The following is a 25844-nucleotide window of genomic DNA, read 5'->3' as shown; positions in this document are numbered from 1 at the left end:
AGGATTCAGGACAGAAATGAGCTGTCAGAGGGTCCTTCAGGTGGAAGAAAGCTGCTTGGGAGTGAGTGCAGAAATGGGGCAACACTTCATCCTGAGTGGAGAACAGCACCAGGCAACACACATGGGGAACAAAGCGAGACCCACTCGTTTATTGTCAAAAAAAACCTCAAACTTTACTTGTGTTTCTCTCAATAAATAATTTACAATATTTACAGGCAGTGACACTCCCGTGGGTCTCAGCACAGGGAGGAGCTGGGGGGCCATTTTCAGCATGTCCCTCCTTTGCCTATGTATTTTTTTTGTTTTATTTGTTTCCAAGTATCGGGTCCTTCTTGGCCACACTTCACCTTTAACCAGAACTGGGTCAAACACAACCAAAATAAAGTGCTTCACTGTTTGCTTCTAAAACAGGGATACCCCAACAACCACCTCACACCACCAGCCACCACTGGAGCACCCATCTGGACAGAGGGAATGAGCCAAGCCATAACCAGACTTTCCTTGGATGGAAACTGTCCCCAAACCACAGCGTGCCATGCTGTGGGGTGATTGTTTTATAGGAAGGGGAGCTCTTAAGGGGATTATTGACCTGTTAGCACGCTGTGGCTGGGCCAGCTCAGGCAGCTTTCAAGCAGCACGGTGTGCTCAGAGGGAGGCTGTGCACAGCTGCATTTAGCTATGGGGTAAACCTCTTTGCCCAGAGACAGATTTTAGCTTTTTAAAAGTGTGTTTTAAACTTCTAGAGAAGATAAAAATTTGTTTTCTCTAGAACAAAGGAAAGTCCAAATCAGCCTGGCTGAGCATTAGTGCATTGGGAAATGAAACTGTCCAGTGCCATGGTCCAGTGGCTGGCTCCCCTCAGCACCTCCAAACTGTGATATCCTTATTTCAAAATCTCCCTAAACAGAGTATCTGGGGCATCAGCAAACAAAGCAAGGAGCAAAGTAGTAAACACATCTTTTTGTTTCTTTTCTTTCCTTAAACATTTAAAAACCAATTACATCTTTTCATCTGTACAGTCACACGAGATCAATGCCAGGGCTCTATATATTAAAGAGACAATATAAATTACATCAATTGACACAAGTTTGCATTTCTCTGCTGCTTTACAAATGGAGCTCTAGAGCTGTAAGGACACAATGAATAGTCATGTTCAGTATTTACACCAGGCTGCCTCTTGGCACCAGTTCAGACTGCCAAACCAAGCCTGTTCCCACCTCTTTTGGTGCTAGCTTGTCTCATCACGCCCAGAGACCTCCCTTTTGAGAGCAGGAGGTGCCCCAAGTGTGACATGTGTTTTGGGGCTTGTTTCTGGGAACTTCCCCCTGAGGAATGGTGGGGAAAACCCACCAGGAGGTCTTGAAGGCGCAGACCAAAGGTGGTCCTGATGTTTGTTCAGTGAGCCATGGGGTGAACCACAGAGGAACACGGAGTGGAGAAGATGGGCAGCACTATGTGGTGGGGGAAGGAGATTATGGATGGTTTTGAGGCAGGGAACAGACATCAGGAGGCAGCTGGGGGGGTCCTCTGCTGCATCCCATCTCCTGGCTGAATTCTGACATCGCCCCATTTCTGATTCAAGCCCTCAAGGGCTTAAGGTGCAACTGGTCTGCAATGGGGTTGCAAGTCGCGGCCCCAGGATGGGGAGCAGAGCAGAGACCTAGCAGCAAAAATAAAGAGCACCATGCTCCTGCTCCATCCCAGGCCATGCCACAGGCGGGGAGGGGCTGGAGGGAGGTGCAGTTGGGTCTCCCACTGAGCAGCCACCCTGCTGCCAGTGTCAGGGGACCAGGGAGTGAACGGTGTGAGGAACTCATCCAATGCTGGGCAGAAGTTGCAGAAACCCCTTGAATACTGGCCAGGTTTCTCCCGTTGCCATCAAGAGTCCATGGTGGGTCCAGGCAGAGACAAGGGAGACAGGAATCAAACTACTGAGTGAAATCAGCCAGGTGAACTGGCTAAAACAGGGGAGGCCTTTGAACCACAAAAAATGCAGGTCAAGGCTTGAGGAACGTGTCCTCCTTCCACCCAGAAGGTGCCTGGCACCAGCAGCCAAGCAAGCGTGTGATCACTGCCCACCATTTTGGCCCCTTGCAGCACCTTCTGCAACAGCAGGGCTGTGGGCAGAGCAGGAAAAGCAGAGCCCAGCCCTGGTGAGCCAGGCATCCTGCCCTGCTGTGCTGGTCCTGTCTCACTGCTCTTCGTGGGCTCTGCTCTCTGCAGACAAAGCCATGTTCACACACGCCAGTGTCACAGTCACCATGTGCATGGCTGGGACCAGGGGAGTGCTACAAGGGCTCCCCAGCACCCCCTCGAATGGCAGCAGGAGGAGGGGGAAGTGAGCAAGGTCCAGACAAGGTACAGTCCAGCAAAAACTCCTGTCTGGTCCCATTGGCAGCACATTGCTCCCAGGCAAGAGCTGGGAAGATGGAGGACTTGCACCAAGAGAGAGACTGAGTTGAGGACAACCCACGTGGCTCTGATGTCCAACCTCTCGTTTTCCAACACCTGCATCTCATCTCTGGCTGCCTCCTGCTCCCCTTTCCCTTCTCTCCAAGGTGTGAAGGAGCAAACCTCTATAACAAGCACAGCCAACACAAACACAGCAGTGCTACCCAGAGGGCAGGATGCGTTCCCGTGGGCGCCGTGTTGCCCGGGCTCAGCACCCGTGTCCTTTCATAGAGGTGCAGCTTGTCCTTGTTGGAGTGAAGCATCTTCACGTCCTCAAAGGCATAGTAAGCAGCCAGCATGAAATTGACATCCCCCGTGGTGAGGAGGTCAAAGACACAGGACTGGAAGTAGAGGTCCTCCACGGGCAGCTTCTCCCTGCACTTGGCCGTGGCCGTCTCGTAGGTGAAGGCCTCAGGCGGGGCGGGCAGGCTGGGCCCCTTCTTGCGGGCCCGGCCCTCTGTGGCCTGGGCCGAGCGCACGGCCTGGAAGTCAATCTGCTGGTTGGCTGGGCAGCCACGGAGGCACAGGTAGAGGCCCTGGCTGTCCCTGTCCTCCACGGCGTTGACCACCTCCTCCGGCATGCGCACAGCGAAGGTGAGGTAGCGGCCCACCTGCCTCACCACGATGGTGGTGCCGATGTACTTGGCCTGGATCTCGATGTGCTGGCCCGACACCTTCTCCGTGATCTTCAGGCTGTTGGCCCCGTGCTTGTCCCCTCCATTCTTGGAGCCATCGACAAAGGCGGCGGGGAGCTCGTCCATCTCTGCCTGATACACCTTCTGCTCCACACACTCCTGGAAGCTCTTGAAGATGATGGTGAGCTGTGGGGGAAGAAAATGAGCATGGTTACAGCCAGTGATGACCACCTGAGAGCTGCCAGCAGTGGGGTGGGAGGTGGAAGGGCTGGATGCTCACTCCAGACAGGAGCATGACTTTCATTCTCACAGTCCTTCATCCTAAGAAGTGGCCCTGACTTTCAGCCCCCCACACATGGTGATCGTGCTCCAGCCAAAGGGTGAGAACGCTATGTAGAGATCCAAGACCCAGAGGCCTGACTGAATGCACCACCTGGATCTGCCTGTTATCTCCAGGCCCAGCAGAGGAACTTCCTTGCAGCTGGAGCTGGGTGGAGTATCCCTGCTCACAGGCCTGTGGCAGCATGCCCGTGCACGCAGCACTGCCTCGCCTCCAGGGCTGGCAGATGGCAGCAGGGATGAGCCCTGACTCCCTTGGAGGCGGTGGAGCTTCTCTTCTGACTCCCATGACATTTACATCCCAAGGGCTGGACCAATTTGTTTCCCTAACCAAGTGCAGACCAACAGGATTTCTCCCATGGGCCCTCAAACATGTCCTGCTCCATCTCAGCCCCACAGGCACATGTGTTCAGCCTGCTCCAGTGGGGTAGCCCTTCTAGGGGTGACTTCAGGGTGGCCTTGGTACTGCTGGGTTAATGGCTGGACTCAATCTTCAGAGGTTTTTCCCAGCCTTAATGATTCTGTGATTCTATGACACAAACACAGCCCAACATGCCTCCTCACCCCTGGCTGGGCTCAAACACAGGCCCCTTCCAGAGAAGGACCTCAGTGCTTGCTCTTCCCTTGCTGGCCTGGCTTTTGGAGGGAAGACTTGGGGAGGAAAATGAGTAGAATTTGCATGTACAAACAGTACAAACTACGTTTCCTCTCTCAGCTCTTGCAGATTTGCTCTTGCACCTTTCTGCCCATGAGGGAGAAGAGGCAAAGGGGATCTCCTGCCATGTAGGCCCTGTGAATGGGGAGACTGAGACCTGGCCAGAGTGGGGTGGGGCTGGAGAAGAGAGCAGAGAACACACAGAGCCCCAAGGACTGAGTGCTCCCATGGTTTCCAGCAGCACAGTGCCCACAGCAGTGCTTCCCACAGCTCACGCTGCAGATCTCATGACTAATCCCTCCTCACCACAAGCCTCTGAGGCAGATAAGAAGAGAAAAGCTCAATTAAGATGGTGATCCTGCGATCCCAGCAGGTCCTGGGATCCTTAAGGACCACTTTCCTCAAGGCAGACTTCCTTGCAACCTTCAGCAGGTTTTGATGTGTTTTAGCAGGTAAGGACATCAGATAAGTATCTTTTAGGGGGTTTATCTGGGACAGGTCAGAACCTCACTGCCAGTTCCAGCTCAGCATAAAGGGGTGACATGAGAGCAGAGAAGCAGCCCCTGTCCTACACGTGCTTCTCTCCTCTCCACACACAGAGGGAGAAGCAGAACTCCCAGACATGGTGGGACAGGACATTTTCCAAAAGCAAGAGCATGCCTCCTGCTGAGCCGCCCTCTTTCTTTAGCACAAAAAGTGCCCTGTTAGCTTTAGAGTTCTGCACAAGGGGCAGCACACCAGCTCCTCAGCTCCAGGTCCCTCCTGAAGCTGAGCCTGTGACACACAAGTCCTGCTGTATCACAGCAGCACATTTTCCCTTGGGCTCTCCGTGTTTGCCTTGTACCTTCAGGATGTTTATTTAGTCTGTCAAAGCACCTCCAGTACAGACTGTTCCCCACAATATGTCTTGACTTGGCTGCAAACCACAGAGACAATTACAAGCCTGGCTAGAGGGGAAGGCAGTGTGAGGAGCTCAGCTCCCTCCAGGCTTTTTCTGCAAGCTGGAGCCTCCCTGAAGAGCAATCCTGGGGTTTGCATGGGCCTTGGGGGTCCCCCAAGAGGTGTCAGCACCATTCCTGATGTGGCAGTTCACAGCAATCCCATGGTGGGAGTCCTCTTAATTTGCAATACCTGGCTTGGCCATGAAGGCCCCCTGAGGTCCAGCACCTGCACCTCAGCCTGCTTGCTGTGATGGGGCTGGATGTGCTCAACAAGAACCACATTTCAGTGAAGGCTGGAGACAAAAGAAGGATGGACATCTGATATTGAGGGCCAGACATTCAAATTCAGAGGAGCTCATGCTCTGTCTTACCCTCCCCAAGCAGATGTGGAAATGGGGGAAGACACAGAGGAAAGAAAAGCTGCTCTGAAGCCTCTCTGCCCTCGCCCACCTCTGCTCAGGGGGACAAGGCTCACCTTGCTGGTGGCGGTGGCTGAGGAGCCGGGCAGCACAGGCGTGTTGGTGACCTGCACATTCAGGTAGTTATTGTCTATGAGCGGCCAAGCCCCCTGCACCTTGCAGGTCTGGAAAGTGTCCGTGAAAGTCCTGAGGTGGGGGTCCCCAAAGAGGCCGCAGTGGGTGTAGTTGGGGGCGGCCGAGTGCTTGTGGAAGCTCTTCTCGTAGTGGCAGATCTCGGGGCTGTCGGAGCGCTCCTGGCTGTCCCCGGGGGGCAATGTCCGGAGGCGGGGCTGGGACGTGGGGCCATCCTTGGAGCAGTTGTGCTGCACCATGAGATCGTCTATGCCATGCACGGCCGAGTGGTAGGCCAGGTCTCCCCTGCAGGTGCGGGCGGTGCGGCGCGTGCAGTGCGCGTAGGCCCGCAGCGCCGTGCAGAACTCGGGCGCCTCCTCCGCGCCCAGGTGGTGCGAGCCCGACGTGGCCGCCCAGAACTCAGAGTTGCACTTGAGGATCTTGCATGGAGATGTCACTGTGGGAGGGCAACAGAAACAAGGGGGTCAGTGCTGGTTTGCCCAACTCTAGCTCGTCCTGAGGCCGCGTCCCCCTCCCGCTGCCCAAACTCATGACACCGGCCCGGCCGCGTGACGGGGCCTCGCTCACCAGACGTGACCCTCTCACATGACCCAAGTCTCATGCATCAAAGCCGAAGAAACCAACAGGATCTGCCCCGATTGAAGCCAAAAAGGGAAAGAACATGCAGCCTTTAGATGAATGATCATGGGGGGAAACCATGGTGTGGAAGAATGGGATATATTCATAAGCAGTGATGAGGGAGGATCGTTAATGCAATGGGGTTTTTAATGCCCTTTTAGGGTTTGACATTCTAAGCTCTGTGTTGGTTGAGTTACTGGGCACTGTGTCCAGACTGATCTCTACCAGCACAAAGTTCTCTCCCTTTTCCTCCTTTATGAGCTTGGGAAAACAGAGCAGCATCACAAGCACTGTGCCCAGGTTAGAGCAGGACCAGAGTCACGATCCACCCTGCAGCATGGCCAGAGGCCATCCACCATCACCAGCACCACAGCAGTGACGCTGCAGCGCTTTTGCCTGAGCCTCCAGAAAGAAATGGGAGCCAAAAAACCTCTTTTTGACATCTGTGTGGCTCTGCCCAGCCCTGGGAGCCTGTTCCCCACCACGGCTCGCTGAGAGAGAACAAGAGCTGGAGGAGAAAAACCGGCACAGCAGGTGCAGGGATGCCAGCGAGCCCCCGCCTTGCCTTGCCTTCCCTTCCCACCCGCCGTGCGCTGCCCAGGAGGAGCAAAGCCAGAGGCTGCAGGGCCTTTGCCGGGCTCAGCCGCAGCCCTGGTGCTTCCTGGCAAGGCAGAGGAAGGCAAAAAAATTCAGATCCTGCTTCTTCCCCCCCACACACAACGTCTGCTCCCTGGGGCAGTGTGGCTTCCCCGGAGCAGACTTGAAAGCAGCTGTGCGAAAAGCACATGGCCATCGCTGAATGTCGCAGACACTGCTCTGGCCCTGCCAATTTGGAGTCTTGCTGGGTGAACCCAGGCCCACACTACTTAAAATTCACAGCATTTTCCTTCCTCTCCTCTTTAATCGACTCCCTCAGAGCGCTTGGGAACAGGATGGGTTCAGGCAGAAAAGGCAGCAGGAGGAAAAGACAAGCCCCACCATTTCCAGATGCTTTCATGGTGCCTTTTGCAGGCGTACCCATATATTCCTGTCTTGGGGCTTGTTTAGAAGGAGCTTGGCAGGGCATCCGTGCCAAAAGTATCTCAGATTTGTTTAGAAAGAAAGTTACAAAACCCAGTATTGTTTCAGAGAAAACAGTATGTTTGAGTTTTAAACATCACAGAGCTGGAAACCTAAACAGAGTTGGTGCTGGAAAATCAGAAAGGGAGACTTAAGACTATAAAACACTGAGCAGTTTGGCTGTGAGAAATAAGCCAGTCTCCTCTCTGTTTTGAAGAAGACTGAAATGCAAATAGGAAATGGTGACAGGTTCCTCACAGTTTTAAAATTCATGTTTAATAAACTCAGATGCTAGCAACAGCACCGAGAACCCGGGAGCTGTTTTGTCTTGGCAGCATCCCACTTGAACCTGCAAGAAGCTCTGTGGAAAGCCTTTAACTCATCATTGACCAGAGGTGACTCAACAACAAGGTTCTGACCTGGGACATGGGCTCATATCTCTGCATGTAGGGGTCAAATTTAAAAATATTTATTATTTCACATCCCTCTCTTGTTCATCCCAGGAGTGTGGTTTTCCATGACTATCATAATAGAAGGCGCAGCACGGCAGGAGTGTGACCAGTGCCACCACTGCTGGTTATCCCAAACCCTTGTGGCATCAGGCAATTAAAGTCATTGCTCTCCTAGTTGTTATGTTAATGTGCAGCTTGAGGATGCCTTGGGGTTCCATGTGGCAGAAGGTGCTGTCACTGCAGGCTGACCTGCCCGCACAGCCCCAGGAGAAGCTGGAGGACACATCCCTGGACACACAGGAGCCACACACACCCCACAGCTCAGCAAGGCACCAGGATGCACTACACAAAGCATCCCATCATCCCGGGAGCAGCTTGCAGAGCACTTAGCCTGCTCCAGCTCTTCAGCTGCTGTGTAGAGAGGATTTTTTTAGTAGGAACAAACCCACAGCCTCTTGCTCTTTAAGGGCTTGCTTCACTTGCTTGGACGAGGAGATGCAGACCGGACAGAGAGAACCCTGCTGAACAGCCCCCCACATCCAGCTGAGCATCCCCCACTGCTGCCCTGCCCGGGGTCACACATGACTTTATAAGGTCCTGAATTAAAAAGCCCCAAGCGAAGGGAGGGCAGGGAAGCCCATCTCCTTCCTCCCTGCGCCTGAAGGGGGAGCGTTCTGCCCTGCGATGTTATCGCTGCACTTTTGGCACCGAGCCCCTTCTGGCTGTTTCGCTCAGGGCCCCATATAAGGCCAGATCTCCCAATCCAGGTGCCCCGGCGCTGTGTGAGCGGGGCCTGTGTGTGCCTGGCCTTTCCATGGACACTTTCCCAGCCACCCTCATGGCAAGCCCCTCACGCTGCTGGAGAGGTAGCAGAGCTGACAAAGGCTGTGAAGGAAAGCGAACACGACCCTCACCCCTCCCAAGCAGCCTTGCCTCGTCCCCTCTGGCAGCAGCTTTGGCACAGTGGTGCAGGCTCATTTGTATACTGGCCAAGAAACGATGTTTATTCAATTTCGCATAATCTATTTTCCATCGACTCACAATGGTTCTGTTTTTCAACCACAGATGACTTAGCATGGAAACAAATCCCTCTCAAGCAGGAACCTAGCAAGGCTCTCCTGGGGTCTGTGAGACATCCCCAGGTCTGGGTGATTTCTTGTCCATGGCAGAGCAGCCTTCATCTCACACAGGTGACTTCAACCCCTCCAAGCCACCTCCCAACCCTCCCCATGATCTTCTTTCAAGGCCTTGAAAGGTGCCACTCAAACCAGAGAACAAAATTTCCTTTGTTGTCTCTAAACCAACGGTTTCAGAAAGCTAAAGCCAGAAAAAAAATCAGAAAACCACCTGGACTAGGACAGCCCCCTCCCACTTCCCCCATCTGTTCAGGGACATTTCCCGTAAGGTCTGTGCCCACTGAAAAGCCACCCCGTTCCCGGGCAGGCTGTTTCAGGAGTTTATCACCTTCACAAAACACGGGTCTTGGTTCTAAGTGGATTTTATCTGACTTCATTGTAAGGACATAAAAAGAACCAGCGATTTTCTCCAAAGCAGTAAAAGGTCCGTTAGTGACGAGTGTGTTTCCCACAAAGATATTTACACACTGCAATCAAGTCCCTTGTCAATCCTCCAGATAAGCTAAACGGTTTGCACTTTTAAGTTCTCGCTGGAAGGTGTTTGCCCAGCCCCACCATCAGATCTCCCTCCAGCAGCCTTGTTTCCTGCACAACCTGCCACCCCGACAGGACACGAGGATAAAAACACGCTCACAACTCTGCCGAGGTCAGCCCTTTAACCAGGACATCCCATTGAGCAGGCAATGAATGAATTGTGACCTTTTCCTGAGCTCCTGGTTTCGAAAGCCCTGGTCCTCCATTCAAAAACATGCCATGGACCACCAAACACACACTCAGGGCTCTGGGGTATCAGATGCCCTCATCATCAGTACATTGCATTACCTGATGTCAAATTAAGTGTTCCAACATATGCACACATCTAACAGCATTTAATCATCAGTGCCCCCCTATTCTCCTTTCAGTGGGTGTCAAGTAACCTGGGTTTCATTTACCCAAATCAGGCTCTTACAGAAAACTAGCACAAAACCAACATTTCATCTGTTCTCCTGTAATTCCTGTAACAAAGAGAATTACTGGAAATTAATTTCTGTAAGCAAAAGCCAATTCTTTTAAGACTCCTGAATGCACATTCACCAGACCTGTTAATTTTAAAGTGTTCACTGCTAAGCAATGTTTTTTAATATCCTCTTGGTTCCTAACGGGCTGGAAAGTATTTCATCACCCACATGTGATGCAAATACATCATCCCGCGTTTTTCCAAATACATGGATTGAAGTGTAGATGTGCAAGCCTCACACAGGCAGTAAAGGGCCTTTTTGGAGAACACAGTAAAACGTAATTACCTTTGGCCTCAGATCTGAGCACCCTGACTTAGGCTCCTAAACACATATTTATTTAAGTAATCTAAATAAACATATTTATGCTGACACCTCAATAGGAAAGGCACGATTCTCCAAGGTGCTAAATACCAGCAACATCTGCCAGCTTCAAGGAGATGTGGGCTGCTCTGCTCACAGGCAGACAGCAGTCACCACCAGCATGAAAACGACCCCAAAAGTGTTAAAAAAAATATAAATCACAGTGCTCCTTAAAAACACGGCACAAGGGACTGCTTCCAGCAAGGTATCAGGAGTCCCCAGCAAAAACTGAGGGAATGAACATTGTGCTTTGTATACAGCCCCTTGTACTGCTCCTGTCCCAAGGGTTGTCCCCATGAGCCATTCCTCATGGTGGCCATGCTGGACCCACATTTGATGCCCATGAGGGTTGTGAGATTAGATACAAAGAAGGAATTTTTTTATAATTAGGGTGCTGAGACACTGGCCGAGGTTGCCCAGAGAGGTGGTGGGTGTCCCACCCCCGGAGACATTGAAGAGATCCCTGCCCATGGAAGCGGGGTTGGACCGGGTGACCTCTAAAGGCCCCTTCCAACCCAAATCATTGTGCGATTCTATTTTATGACACGGATCAGCCGGCGCCTTGTCACACCAGGGAGAGAAAAGAGCGATTGGGGCAGCCCTGATGGATGGGATGTCACGGGCGGGGACAGCTCTGCCGCACCCCACGGGGCACCGAGGGGCGAGCGAGACCCAAGGGCCACCTGACCCAGCCTCGGTGAAAGGATTTGTGCGGGAAGGCAGCGCCGGGCTCTTCCAGCGACCTCCTTTGAACTGTTAATCAAGCACAATCTTGCAGAATAATAGCCTGGTTATTATTGCCTTGTTTGCATAACAAAGAGGCCCAATAAAACTGATTTGACTGTGCTCAGAGGGGGTGTGAAAGATCAGCCCTGAGAAAAGAGCTGCAGGAATGCAGCAAACTGCTCCAAAGCCTCAACCCAGGAAGAAAGACAATGCAATTTGCCATCAAGAAAAGCCCAATAGACCAATAAATTACCCATGTGCAAAGGGATTAGATCAGGTTTCAGTTGCACTGAAGTGGGGGGAGGACCAGGAGGAGGGGACTGAAGGAGAAAAATAAACCTGAATCTCTTAAAGAGCTGGGGCTCCTATTTTGCAAGGCTGTGCGTTGGGAGGTTGGGGCGGAGGGGCCACCTTAATCGCTGGGGCCGAGGTTATGTGCTCATTTCCACTGGCAAAAGCAGCAAATGCACTAAATCCAGGCAAAGGCCCTACTTTGTGTACAATAAAGTGATTTTAGACGTACCCCAGAGCACACCTCAAACCATGCAGCTTCCTTAAACCCAGTCCCTGTCTTGCTCGAGAGAATGCTGGGTGAAGGAGAAACCAGCTCCTTGAAGTCAGAAGAGGGACACAGAAGGATTTTTCTCGTTTCAGCCCGTGTCAATCACTAAATATTCTGGAGGACCTGCCATGGCCACCTCCTTTCTGTCCTCAGCACCGAGTTCACGGCCCCCCATCTCTCCTCTGCAGGCATCACAGAGACACGGGGCAAGTACAGGCAGGAAACCAGCAGAGTCAGTGTCTTCAGCAGCTCCAGCACAAACTGCTGCACGCCGCCGAAGGAGCCCTTGATCGCTGCTGTCACTTAGTCAGCTCTTTTGGCTCCAGACTCGGCTTTCGGCTGACCCGGCATGCTCTGCGCCAGCCAGGGCAGCTCTCCCAGCCCCCAGCCAGCAATGCTCCTCCAGGCTCACCTCAGCATCCATGTGCAGGGAGAAGGGTGAGCAGACACCCATGGAGCTGCCAGCCAGGGCCGTGCAGCTCTGAGAACTACCAGCAAACCTTGGGGAGTTCAGTAGGCACGATGGGCTGAGAGGGGGAACCAGCACAGCAACAGAATCACAGACTTTGTTCTTGAATCTTCCTCCTGGGATTTGGGCCTTGCCTTTGCCACAGCTGCTGAGCTTTTGCCTGCTCAGAGTAAGCGGGGCCATTAGGTGGGTTCAGGAGATGCAGGTTTTACTCTTCCACGAGCTGGTGGATGGAGCATGAGCAGGGAGGGAAGGATAAGCAGTTATCTCTGACTCTTCATCTTCAGAAGGGCACTAACAAAGCTGGTGCTCAGCAGCACTGGGTGCTGCAGGTTAGGAAGCCTTTCTGGAGCTGCACACCTGACTTTCCCCATTGGGAGCGCACCCGGACACTTTCACCAACAGTTCCCAAGAGCTGGTAAATTTCCTCAGGCAAACGGTCCAGTTTAGAGATGAGGACACTAAAGGATGTTAAAGCTTTCACCCAAGATGAGCACCGTGGGAAGAGAGGTGAATTTGCACTCTCATGCCCTGCATGAAGCATCACCCTCACCTTCCTCCTCAGCCATTCATGTCCCCATCCCTCTGGAGCAGCGGTCCCTGGATAAGGCCACCTCTGCCAGCCACCCCCACCGCCGAGTGTTTCAGGTTTCCAGCAGACATCTCTCTCCCCACGCCAAAGCTGTTTTCCCAGGGAGCCTTTGAAGGCAGCGCTGCCACCCACCAGTGCCTGGGGGCCCCCCAGGTGTGGCAGCGGGTCCCTCGCCCTCCTCCCCCTCGCCCGGGCCGCGGTGGGGCTGGCAGGGAAAAGCTTTCTGCTCACAGGTGTGGATTCCCTCTAGGAATAATCATCCCCACTGTGCTCTTGTGAAATTTCAACCCTTCAAACGCAGAGGTAAATGAGATACAAAACGAGGAGATGGAGAAAAGCCCGGAGCACATAAATCTGGATGAGGCAAATTTATACAATTAGATGTCTGCCAAAAAATTGCGGCATCTCAATCGGAGGCGTTGGCTTGCGCAGGGCGTGGGGTGCCAGCTGCCCGGCTGGAAGGCAGCAGCCCCACAAGCCCATCAAGACACCTGACTGATGCTGGAGCCCCACCTGGGGATGCAGGGGACCCTGGGGATCCGTTCCTGCAGGCTGGGCTCCCACCCAGCACCGGATTCGCTCCCTATCGCTCATACCCCATGGAAGCCACAGAGTCTGTTCATCTTTCACAGCCACAGACTTTCAGAGGTTTATTTGCTTTTTAAATGCTGCCTCTCCTGGACTCAGGTTTTAAATTTAAGAAGAAAAAGTAACTTTCTAACTGGAACCCTCTCCCCCAGTTCCACTTGTACCCCAGCACAGTGATTCTTTCTCATCACTGTGGGCTGGCAAAGTTTGGAGTCATGTCCTGCCACATGCCCTTGTCATCTCAGAAAGGGCCAGCTGGAGTGTGTCACACAGCAGGAGAAAAAGGTAGCTTGTCCAAAACCCAAAATGCCATAGATCATTACTAAGGCTTTGGGGACCAAAGTCAACAGCTGTCCAGGAAGGAGAGGAAACCAAGGGAGGAGAAAATTCTTTGGCCTCAAGTGAAGCTTGCTCTCTGCCTGACCCATAAAACCTGTACGTCAGGGACAGCTCTGCTTGCTAGGAACTGAATGGCCAAACACTTCTGGATGCTCATGTAGTACAAAGTGGGACTCAACACCCTTCTGAAGGACCTGCTGTCCCTGCAGCTGTGGGGACATGAGACCCTGGCCACCCCACACACCACGGCAGAGTCAGACAGAGCGGCTCAGTCTGCGCCTACCAGGGCTGTGTGTGTGTCGGAGCCAGCTTGTTCTCTGCAGTGAGAGCCCGATGACTTCATCAAGGGGATGGCATCTGGTTTTGCAGTTGGCTATAATTCAATTCTCCCCCTTGCTGCAGGAATTTCAGCTGGTGGAGCAGTGATTTACTCAGCCGGGCTGCACTTGAGTGCAAAGCAATCTTGAGGCTACAATCGAACGCACTGTTATTTTGAGAGCTCACAGACAAGGGAATAAATATCCTCTTCTTTTCATCCCAGTAGCTGCCAAGTGCAGGCTACAGAGCTTTTTAAAGGCATTTAGGAGCTCTCCTCTAACAAGTGCACTCTGGATGCTGTGCACGGTCAGGCAGGACCTTGCCTGCACAGCTCACTCCTGATCTGCGGCATCAGGATGGGATTTGCAAGGACAGCCAGACACAGGTCAGGTCATCTGCCCACCACAGCAGCATCTCCATGCAACCCCCATTTTCCCCCAAACCCCTTCTCCATCACCCCAGCACACATCACTCCTGGATTCCAGCAGCCCTGAGCTCATCCCAGCCTTCTTCCAACCACCTGGGACCCTGAGGCTCTTTTGGTCCCAGCTTCCTTCACTCCCCCTTACTCCAAGTCTGGTGTCTGCTCCAACAGGAAAAGCAAATCAGACCAAATCAAACTCATCCAGATGGATCAAAAGCCCTCATCTTTGACCTCTTTCACTGTCTCACCAACACTTATCCCTTGGGAGCAGTAGGGCTTGGCTGTGGGATCCCCTGAAGGACTGACAGGCTGAGGAGGGGCTTGCTTGGGCCACACACTGCCCCGCCAGAGCCTACGGATGCTTTATGGGCTGTGCCCATCAGGGAGCCAGAAGAGAGACCACAAAGCTCATTGTCACTGGGGCCGCAGCCTGGCTCTCCAGGGACAGCAGGTCAGGGCACAGCCCAAGAAGAGCCCCCAGGCCAGGAAGTTTTTATGGTTGCCCAGCCCTGTGAGCACTTTCATGTGCACATCCGACTCAGCACAGCTGTCCATGCCACAGAGAAAGAAACCTCCACTGTTCCCATGATAAACCCAGTCACTCCTAACATTGCCTTGTCCCCAGTAACCAAGGGCCAGGAATTCCATGATTTTCTGTGGAAAAAAGCAACATATCCACCCCATCTACAACAAAAACAAGGCGCCTCCTTCCAGCCCCACAACGTGCCTTGCTGGCAATGGCAGAGATCTCCCTGTTCCAAGTACAAGACCAGCTCCAAGCTTGCAACAAAAGAGGGAAGCCAAAATATTTCCAGGTTTACGTTTGAATCCCTCCCTTCTTCTCTGCCCTGACAGCATCCCGCACAGGCGCGTTCCTCCTCTGCCTCCACCTTGCCCAGGATGGGCTCCATGTTCACAGCACTGTGGGGGTTATTTCAGCCTCTAAACCATTTCAATTTTGGCTTAATAATGCCATCACCTTCCTGCTGCTGAGACAAAAGCCATTTACTGACAGCCCTTCAACAAGGTTGGATCCTTATCTGGAAACCACTGCGCTGTCTGGATGGACCAAGAGCAGAAAACTCCAAATTTTTACGGAGGCAGAAGTGCATTACAGCCAAAACAGCCAAGCTGGAAACAAACAGGGAAAGTCAAAGCAAACCTGAGCTTGCCACACCTGGGGCAAAAACACTGGGGGCCAGATTCTGGAAGTACAAAAGGATGTGCAAGAAAACGAAGCACAGCCTGTACTGGGAGGCACAGGTTTGGTTCACCCAGGAGCTCAGGGTCTCAGCTGGGAGAGCACCCATGAGCATCCAACACTGGGACTTGGCTCAAGCTCCAAGGAGAATTTCTGCCAAGGAAACAATGAGCCAGTGGCGTGCTCTGGACCTCCTTCCCCAGCTGCCTCATGGTCACCCTGACCTAGGGCCAGAGCACCCAGCCCAAGGGCACAGGATGCTGGGGCTGCCCAGGAGGCAGCAGGGCGAAGCCACCAGTGTGCGAGCAGCACAAGTGGGAATCCAGCCCGGGCTGCGAGCGTAGGGGGGGTTAAGCAAATAAATAAATAGGGCAGGACTCGGCGAGGCACTGATCTGACACGCCGAGCGCCCGCTTGGGCAGCCTCCAGCGGCCCTGCTCACCTGGGGCTCCCAGGAGGGCTGCGAGGCCTCCTTGGTGCTGCTGGGAACCCACAAATTCCCAGGAACTATAGGGAAAAAGGATATGGCAGGGAATAAACCCTTCCTTTTCCCTACCTTCCCACCCATAAAGCTTTTTAAAAAGCCCCCAGACTCCTTGGTGCTGCGAACCGGCTGGGAACCCACAAATTCCCAGGACGCATAGGGAAAAAGGGGCAACAAGGACATGGCAGGGAATAAACCCCCCTTTTTCCCTACCTTCCCACCCACAAATGTTTCTAAAAAGCCCCCAGCCTCCTTGGCGCTGGGAACCCACAAATTCCCAAGAAGCACAGGGAAGAAGGGGCAAAAAGGACATGGCAGGGAATAAATCCCCCTTTTTCCCTACCTTCCCACCCACAAAGGTTTTTAAAAAGCCCCCAGCCTGCTCGCAGCCCACGGCACGGGGAGCCCCGTCTCCGCCTGCGCCCCGCTCCCGCGGGCTCTGGATCGCCTCGTTCTGCCAGTTCTTTGCACCTTATTTGACTGCTGAAGGGAGAATCAAACAAAGCAGCCAGCCAGATCTCCTATCAAGTTCTTTCTTGCACCGTAAATCTCACAGCCTCGACGCTCTGCAACTCAACCGCTCCAAAAAGGGCGTTAAGCAACACATAAGGGAGCAGCTACAGAGTTTCCAGAAAAAAAAAAAACAACCAAAAACAGGGGGTTCAGTTTCCAGCCTGCTGGGAAGGTTCGTGGGAAGAGTGGGGCCCAGAGAGACACCTCGGTGCTAAGGGCAGCGTTGAAAAGGTCTTCCTGGAAGAGGGCGAAGAGGGCAAAGATGGGAGGAAGGGCGTAAAGCAGTTATTTATTTATTTCCTACATGTGTGTGCAAGACTACTTCACCTACGGTTATGCAAAAGAAAGGCAGAGGAGATTTTAAAATTAATAAATTAGATTTTTTTTTTTTACAAATGAAAATTTTACAAAAACAAAAAGGGAGATAGGGAGATTCAAGCCTTAGAGTTTTTCCTTCGCCCTCCTGCTTTCTCTCAATTTTTTCCCCCCCTTGCAAGTGAAAAAAAAAAAAAAAAAAGAGGTAAAGAAACTGGAGAGTTTTGGAAGGAACAAATCCGCCTCTGTGGACTGGGTTTCCCCTCCCCCAACAAAAACAAGCACTCAGGGCTTGAAGGAATTTGCAGGCAGAGATCTGCCAAAAACATTGTGAAAAACTATGGGGGATTCATTGGAAACAGATGGCGTTTTCAGCTGTAATTCTGAAATTCTCCCCTTTTCTGACACAATACAAACATCGGGGCCGGGGGCGGCGGGGGGGGCCGAGCCCCGCGGCGGGTGCGAGCGGCCGGCCCGGGGGTGCCGATGCTCGCGGGACCATTTGGTTGCCATCCCGCCCTCGGACAGCACAACAGCTCCCGGCCCAGCCAGGGACAAGTTTTCCGAGCAAACGAGGCTGCCGAGCCCCCGGAGCCGTGCGGCGCTGAGCGAGAAGGGGCGGCCGCCCGGAGCGCCCGCGCATCCCCCGCCCGCCCAGGTGCGCCCCGCGGCCGCGCTCCCGCCGCGCTCTGTGGGGTGCGACCCCCGGGCCCCCACCGACCCCAAACCACACCGCAAACACCCCCCAAGCCCCTCCGACACCGCTCCCCGGCTCTGCCCGCCGCGGCGGCTCGCAGCGTGGAGCACACACCGCTCCCACGGTAGAAATTTCCAATGGAGGTGTTCATACGTGGGTCACCCCACCGGTGTCCCCCCTTCCCTTCGCGGCAGCCGGGAAGGGCAGAACGAGGTAACCTGGCGCTGTCAGGAACACCTCCCTCCTCCCGGCTGCCTTCGCCGCTTTGATTTCCACCATCTCCTTCCTTGTGGGATGAGGAGCGGGGAGACAAAGAAGATGAGGTCAAGGAGAAACACCCACCGCGACTGCTTGGGGAGCGGGGAATTGGGGGTGCACGCACCAAAACCGAGCCCCACTTGCTTATTTTAAACATGTGGCAAACTGCTGCGAGGAGAGGGAGAGGGAAAGAGGCCCAGGGACAGGGGAACGGGGGCGGCGATCCAAGGGCTGCCAGAAACACAAGGAAAAAGTCTGCAAAATAAAGAGGCTGTTCCTTACCTGAAGGGAAGATGCAGAGAAAGACAGGGAGGATTTGGAAAAGTCCCAGGGCTGTGGATCCTGCCCCTCTCCCCATACCCATCCATCCAGCTCGAGCTTTAACCACTATCCTCTCCCTGGAAGAAGAGTTTAAAAAGGAAAAAAAAAAAAAAAAAAAAAGGACAAGGGGAGAGAGGAAAGGGGAGAAAAAAAGGGAAAAATAAATCAATCGAAAGAACTTGGGGGAAAAAAATTAAATCAAAAGCCCCGCATGGCTCCGCGGAGCGCGGCAGGCACGGGCGGCCCCAGCTCCGGGCTCTGCACCGAAAGATTACACAGACTTTTTCTCCTTCTTCTCCTCCTCCTCTCCGTTCCCTCCCATTCCAACCAAGCCCCAGCCATCAATCATCCCGCTGCCTCCCAATGCCTGCATCCTGCGCTGCGCCTCCTCCTCCGAGCGCGCCCGCCTCCCCGGCCATGCTGCGGGAAGGGGCGGGAGCGGCCGCGGCCATGGGAGCCCGGCTGGGAGGAGCGGCCAGAAAGAGCCGGGGAGGGACCCGGAGAGGGGGCTGGAGATGGGGATGGGGCCATCAAGATCTGCTGTGTGTGCCCCCAGGGAAGGGGGTGGCGGTGGTCTCACGCAGGATGGGTAAAGGAAGGGCTCTTGATGTGTGCCAGCATCGCAGCTCTCGCGGCACTTTGGGAGAGGGACTTTCTCCCACCCCATCGGTTCTCAACACACACTGTGCCTTCCCTGCCCCTCTCCCATGGGCCTTCCAAGAGCCCTTTGATCCAAAGAACAGGGTAGCCTGGCCCTGGGATCTTGCGCCCAAAAATTAAGCAGTTTGGGGTAAAGGGGCTGTGGTACAGCACAGGAGGGAAACTGAGGCAGGGAGGCTTTAGGCAGCTGGTGCAGGGTAGGGGTTGTGACAGCATCACTGAGGTCTCCAGCCTGCTGGGGGATGGTGTTCCCCCAGCACATGGAGCTCCTCCATATCTTCCCAGCCCTGGCACCATGGTAGGTGAGAGTTTCACAACAGTTCCAGGTCATTCACCCGCACCTGCACTGGCAGGGTGAAGTAACCCCAGGTGACTCAGAAACAGCAACTCTCATAGATCCTTATCATTAGACTGGCACTCCTTGCATAGGGGCATGGCTGTCAGGTGCCCAAATCCAGCTGCCAGCCCACCAAGGACCGATGGAGATGAATAACAATACCTAAACTCACTCAGGACCACCACCACTGCCTCCTGTGCACTTACAGACCTGGATGTTCACTGGGGTGAAGTCTCACTAATTATGTTGGTAGGATTGTCCCAGGGTCTCACTTTTAAGCCTCCCTTAGAGACCCTCTGGGCAGTCCCAGGCAGGCACCAACCCTGGGATTGCCCTGCCTGCTCACAGACCATCAGATGGAACAGCAGCTTGGAGCACACAGGCGTTTGCCTGCTGGGTTTCAAGATCCTGCTCTTTTCTCCCTCCTGCAATGCCACATTGTGTGGAGGTGAGCAGACTGGATCTGCATCCTCACCATCCCAGGGGTCTGTGCCACCCATGAGAGGGCTAGGCTGGGAGGAAGGCATCCACTTAGCTTGGATCTCTTAACAATTCCCCTTGAGGGATGTTTTAGCCACAGTGAACTAAGACCACTTCTGAATGAGGGTGCCCACGGGTGTAGGCTTTAATGACTTCCCTGTTTTGGATCATTAGCTCCCCTTTGATGGCGTGTCCCCTTGCCATCCGGATGTTTCATCTCCTTTCTTTTGGGGTTCTTATGCAAAAAATAAAAGGATGCTGGTTCTTTTACACCACCCTTCTCCCAACTCTGTAAGACCATGCTTCTTTCCTCCTGCAGGTTGGTATAGGCTGGGATACTCCTTGACATTTCTTCTAATTATTCTTGGAAACCTCCTCTTCTAGCTCATAAACATCCTTAAGGATGCTTTTTTGAGTGGGTGTGGCTTAAAAATCTCTAATAGTAGTTTGTGATCTCCTTCCTGTCATGGATTCAATCTGTGATTCAGTACAACAAATATCCCATTAGAGAAGGAGAAGGAGATGGGAATAGATATCCAAGAAGCAAAGATCTATTTTAACACCTATCTATTTCTCCATGAGGGGAGTGAGCCCCTATGCCTCCAAAGAAGGAGGAACTTCTCTGGGGCTTTATCCAAGCTGCAACAGGAATTAAAACACTGCAGCTTTTCCATCTGGGACCCAGATGGGATCCAAAAATCCTGTGGCCCTGCCTGCCTAACGGAATATCTGCCTTGGTCCTGCTGGTCCTAGAGCTGTGCTCAGATGGTGTCCACTAAAGTCAGAGGGAGCTCTGTGTGCAGAGGAGCTGCCAGAGTGGGCAGAGCTGGGCAGGAGATGAAAGCTGGCAGGCCGGATCCAGACCTGTAGCAGAGGCAGTGTGGGAGGAACGCCGACTCGAAGCACCTCTTTGTGGGGGATGTCAAACAGGGGCAAGTATGTCCAAACCCTGCCAGCTGCTCCTACCACCCAAGAAGAAATGCCTGCTGATGGGATGTGTAGGCAGCTGGAGCTGGAAGGGGCCTAGGGGGAGGAGAGAGAGGGTCTGTGAGCTGGGGAGAGCCCAGGGAAGGGGGAGGAGATCCAGGGGATGGCGTTCCAGACCTCAAACCCCTTCCTCTTGCTCCCACCCTCTCCTCTTGCAATGCGACTTCTGCTTTTATTTCAAAATAAAAATCATAATTTCTGCTGTTATCCTGCCTGATGACATCTAACACGATCTGTTTAACTAAAAAAAACCCATCTGAATTACGAACTTTTAAAACCCAGCTGTTAAATAGCTGCTGCGAGGCTGCTTTGATGGTTTGACCTAAAGCACCACTTTGGTATTGCCGTTTTGGGGCAGGCTGACACATTGCAGTGATAGCCTGGAATCCAGTCTGAGGCATTACAGTTAAAATAAGACCCTTGATGGAAATTCTGCCTTTGGTGTAGGGAAAACTGTGCTGCCATAAAGCAACGGTCGGATGCCCCTGGCTCCAGTTTGTAAAAATTTCTCCTTGATTTTGCTCCGTTGCATCATGCATTGCAAATGGGATTGCTGTTCTTGGCACTGATCAAAGCAGCGGATTTCGCTGGAGAAAACAACAGATGTGTCCAAACCGTAACTTCAGGGAGGAAAAGGCCCCAAATAAGGTGTGTTTCTGAAATCCTGCTCCCCCTTACACGGTTTTGAAATAAACTTCACCTTTTGTTTAGCTGAATCAAATCTCTGGACTTTAAATCTCTTCTGAATCAGATGCTGTGTGAAATTCAAATTTGTGCCCTGCTTTATGGGGATAGCTAGGCTTGGAAATGTGGAACTACTGCCTTTCCCCCAACTTCTTTCCTTCTCAAAGCCCATGCAGGACTCCCTGTTCAGGCAGGGCTGAGCCTGATGCTCCTTGCAAACAGAATGTGGGAAACCACCCACCGCTGACATGCAACCACGGCAGCGGCTCAGCTCCGGGGCACAGGCACCTCCGTGGTCATCTGCACCTTGTTGCCGTGTTTGCTGTCACTGTGGAGGGCTGATGTGCAAATCACAGCCTTCTCCGAGGCATTTGCAGGATGCTGGAGGAGTCTCAGATCCCGTGGGACACTCAGCTGGGCTGAACTTTCCTTTTCTCTGCCCTGCGTGGCTGGGGGCTTCAGTGGGGCTGAGTGAATGTGGCTGATTTGAAGCCAGAGGTTTGCAGATGAGGGCTGCCCTCACAGCCTTCCTAATGGAATCATTCACTACCTGTAATTATATGGCTAAAATAGTAAACATGGGTATTTCTGAGGGCTGCAACTGGTAGTTAGAGGAGTGGATGTCGGGGCTCCTGGTCTGCTCCTGACTTTCCCGTGAACTTTCTGTGCGGCCACTTTTCACACCACTATCTCCACACTCCTGCTCTGCCTCAGGACACGGTGTTCAACTCGTGGCTTGTCTGGGATAAGCCATAATCACTCCTGCAGGAAGCTAATCCTGAAACGCTCTGCAGGGATATGTGTGTGTTTGGGGCGAGCAGCAAAAAGCAAGCTGCTCCTTAAAGGAGGAAGAAAGGAAGTTTGGAACGGAAACCCCCTAGTTGTTGCCTGGAGAGGTTTGACAACTGATCCCAAAATGTTTGTGAAAATAAAAGCAAACATTTGTGCACTGAACAATTCCCTTACTAAAGAAAAAACCTGAATAAGAAGAACCAAACATACCCCAACATCTTATGCAGTAAAGCCACCTCTGATATCTGCAGTGAAATTTAAAGACCTTCCTTTTACTCGTCATTCCAAGCTGCCAAATACGCATCTAAACTTCTTCCCTATCAGTATTTCCTTGCAGGTAGAGCAGGAAAATGTCTTCCTGAGATCTCCTTAGTGCCCTGCACTGAACTTTGGCATCAGCAGGATGGGGCAGGCAGAGGGGATGGCACAGAGCTGGGCTTCGAAGGGTGACCCACTCTTGCATAGCAAAGTGCAGAGAGAAGTTTGTTGGTTTATCTAAATCCTCGTTTCCATCAGCCTCACCAACCTGGCTGTGTAAAAAGAGGCCAGTTGTGAAAGGTGGAAAAAAAATTACATCTTTGTGCCACCAGTAAATGAAATGTAAGAACTCTTTGTTGACCTGCATCCTTGCATCTGCAGATTAACTGATTATCAGCAACCCCCACTGAAGTCACAGTGGGTAACCTTCTCTCCTCAAATTGCCTGCTCCAAGCCCACAGCCATAAAAATCACCTCTAAATGCTGAGAAACAGCCAGGCTGTATAAGGGGAAGGGAAGATGGGCTGGTGGAAAACTTCCAGTCTTACCCATGACAGAAAACAAAACAAGCAGGGATATTTAAAGGCAAATAGAGTTCATAACGTTGACTTCTATTTTTTGGACTTGTTAACACTCATTTGTGTCTCTCCCTTTCCCTAGCCTGCAAAGCCCTGGGGGGGCAAGGCCTAATTCGTACACATGGGAACATGTAACCATCCCTTGGCTCGGCAGGGTTTGGAGGGCTGGCTGGAATTCACCAGCTGTATATTTCATTCTCTGCAGGGAGCTGGTTTGCCTGGCCCAGTCTCCTCTTTGGGGTAGATATCAAGCAGTATCTCTGTAGTGTATCTTCTTCACATCTGGGCTCCCTTCTAAGCAAAAACAGAAGAAGGGCTGGGAGGTTCCCTAGAGCAAGTTCAAATGGCCAAAAGTCAGCTCAGCAGAAAAGATGGCTAAGTCTGAACTGCCAAAAAATGATCAGAATCACAGAATGGTTGGAGTTGGAAGGGCCCTTAAAGAACATCTAGTTCTGACTCCCCTGCCATGGGCAGGGACACCAGGAGAATTGCAGAGAACAGGGTGCTTATGAGCAGAGACAGAAGCCAGACTATGTGATGGGACAGTTTTTCTCTGCTGCTTTTAAAAGCTCCTGACATGTCGAGAAAGTGCAAACATAGCTCACCAATTCCCCTCCTCTGACTGACAGGTCAGCTAAGGACATCTCCTCCATCCTATTTAAAGGTGGGAGATGGCATCGAGTGTTTGCAAGCCTACATCTGCAGCCCTTTGAGCAAGGGCTGTTTGAAGGATCCTCTGGAAAAAGCTCTGTGAAACCCAATCAGCCTTGCCAGGTCTCCTTCTGTCAATTTGCAGCAGCAGTGGCCAGAAATACAACCCAACACAGGATGCCTTTCCTGCATTCTCAGTTGTGAGGCACTGAGTGACAGTGACCTCAGCTGATTTAAAACTTTGTCCTGAATATCTGAGAAAGAGACATTCCTTCCTATGGGGGGAAAACCCCCAAACCCAAACAACTTTAATCTAGCACTTCTGAGGGTATTTTGGCCAGGGAAATGGGAGTTTTTGTGAAGAGGGAGCATCGTGGAGTTGGCACCAGGAGTCCTCCCGGGCGTGCCTGGCTCGGGGCTGGGCTGGGTTAGGGTTGGGCTGGGATTAAGGCTGGGGTTTGAGCTGGGACTAAGACAGGGTTGGAGCTGAGCTGGGACTGGGATAAACTGGGCTGGTACTGGGCTGTACTGGGATTGGGCTGGGCCGGGGCTGCGGCCCCACTGGGTGGTGCTGTTATCCCTGCGCCGCCTGCAAAAGTATCCAGTTTATAAAATAAATGCAATCCAACGCCGCCTTAAACCACATGACATAACAGCAGCTTGCGAGCTCCCATTAAAATCTCAATTTGGGGAAATTGATTCTACCTCTGAGCAATTGCGATGCAATTACTCCAACAGGCAGCAATCAAGAATCACATCAAAACAACACCAAACTTTCATCTCCTGCCTCACAACCACCACCACAACAAAAAAGCACCTGTCTTGCAAACGCAGCCCGGTTTCCATAAATATATGGAGTTTTTAGGAAGGGCAACGTGCATGTCCCAGAGTGGAAGCTCGGACAGGGGCTGCTCTGCCGGGTGCGTTTGACCTGTCCTGTCTGGGGGCTTTATTCTGTCCCCCCCGTCCCCTGGAGGAGATTTTTGGGCTATTTACGGTCTCAGGACATCAGGAACGGAGTCGCTCCCGCTGCCCTGCCGCACTCCTGCTGCCCATCCTCTCCCTGAACAGATGTGCCCGTCCCAGCCGTGTCCCACATCTGTCCAGCTGTCACCCCCCGCCCTCCTCCCCTCGGGGCTCCTAAACCCCCCAGGCACTTCGGAACCAGGGAGAGCTTTGTGTCCCCGCTCCGGTCCCGATAACCGCGATCAGCCCCGGGATGAGCAATCCGAGGGAAAGGGGGGAAATATTGGGAAGGATGTTTACAGTTCTCATCAGTGGTCTGCAAGGAATTACTCGACTGACTTAGCGCAGCAGGGAGCAGCTTTAGTGGCAACCATCAGAAGGGAGGATAAATGAATAACCTCATGCATGCCAGCTAGCGCCGAGCCGGGCAGGGGGAAGCGGGAATAATCCAGGTTCTTTATAAAAACGGCCGGGAAAGGGGGAGCCAGGAGGGGACTGGGAGCCTCAACAGGTCCGGAGGAGGAAGGGCCATGCAGGGAACCGGGGGACATGCGGCCGGGGGGTCCCCAGCCCCCTCCCCGCTTACCTTGGCGGCCGCATCAGCCTCTCCAGCCCCGCGAGGGTCGGTGCAGGCAGCGGCGGCTTTTGTTTTATATTCTTTTTTCCAAGAGGGGTAGATAAAACAAAAATAAAAACGAAATAAAATAAAACCCAAATGAAACAAAAGAGTAAAAGCCCCCACGGGTGTCAGCGGGGGTGGCGGGGCGGTGGAGGCCCAGGGGCGCGGGCAGCCCCCCGCCCTGCGGGCAGCCCCGGCGGGGTGCAGGCGGCCTCGCTCAGCGGGACGCGGGGAGCCGCATCGCCCTCCCGGAGCATGTGAGAGGCAGCCGAGGAGATAGAGCCAGATAGGGAGGTCCCCTCCCTCCTCCCTCCTTCCCTTCTCCCTCCTCCCTCCTTCCCTCCGCGCACGCTGGGCAGCGTCGTTCGCAAGGAGCGGCGGAGGGAGGGAGCGAGCGGCGGAGGGAGGCGCAGCCCTGCGAAAGGGGGGGACTGGGGGTCTCTGCTGGAACACCCCCGACCCCCAGCACCCCCTCTCCGTGTGCAGGCAGACAGGGCTGGGGGACGTGGAGGAGGATTTCAGGGTTTTCCCGGAGTGGCGTGGATGCTCCACCTGCAGCAGGAGGGGATGAAGGGGAGGGAAGTGGGGTTTGGGGGGCATCCCCCTGTCCAGCCCCTGAGAGCATCTTTACATTGATGGGGAATCCTGACAAAGACTGGCACTGGCGGCGGGAGGAGGACCCTCAGCAGGACTGTGCGATGGGGAAGGGATGGAGACCCCAGGCTGCTCTCAGAGCCCCTCAGTGTAGCTGCCCAGCCCAGCTGCCCCACACCCAACATTGCCGAGAGCTGGGCAGTGTGGCAGCTCGCCCTCCAGTCCCCCCAGCACTC

At 53.3% G+C, this 25844-nt stretch overlaps 1 protein-coding gene across 1 annotated transcript; it reads right to left on the bottom strand.

Moving 5' to 3' along the window:
• Nucleotides 1-122: 122 nt before the first annotated feature.
• Nucleotides 123-25146, bottom strand: RGMA (repulsive guidance molecule BMP co-receptor a). The gene is made up of 4 exons (XM_005483457.4): nucleotides 24982-25146; nucleotides 17964-18079; nucleotides 5497-6008; nucleotides 123-3272 (listed from the first exon to the last, which is right to left on the bottom strand). The coding sequence occupies exons 1-4, from the start codon at nucleotides 24993-24995 to the stop codon at nucleotides 2577-2579; spliced, it is 1338 nt and encodes a 445-aa protein (XP_005483514.2). The 5' UTR covers nucleotides 24996-25146; the 3' UTR covers nucleotides 123-2576.
• Nucleotides 25147-25844: the final 698 nt, after the last annotated feature.

Source organism: Zonotrichia albicollis, chromosome 11, assembly GCF_047830755.1.
Source record: "Zonotrichia albicollis isolate bZonAlb1 chromosome 11, bZonAlb1.hap1, whole genome shotgun sequence".
Taxonomy (NCBI): domain Eukaryota; kingdom Metazoa; phylum Chordata; class Aves; order Passeriformes; family Passerellidae; genus Zonotrichia; species Zonotrichia albicollis.
The sequence above is the reverse complement of the archived record's forward strand: the minus strand, read 5'-3'. Positions and strand labels throughout refer to the sequence as shown.

Excerpts from the sequence above, each read along its gene's own strand:
- RGMA (XM_005483457.4), bottom strand. Across the intron at positions 6,009-17,963 it reads TCTCTGCATCTTCCCTTCAG|TGACATCTCCATGCAAGATC; the intron begins GTAAGGAACAGC and ends GCCCTCCCACAG. Across the intron at positions 3,273-5,496 it reads CAGCCACCGCCACCAGCAAG|CTCACCATCATCTTCAAGAG; the intron begins GTGAGCCTTGTC and ends CTTCCCCCACAG.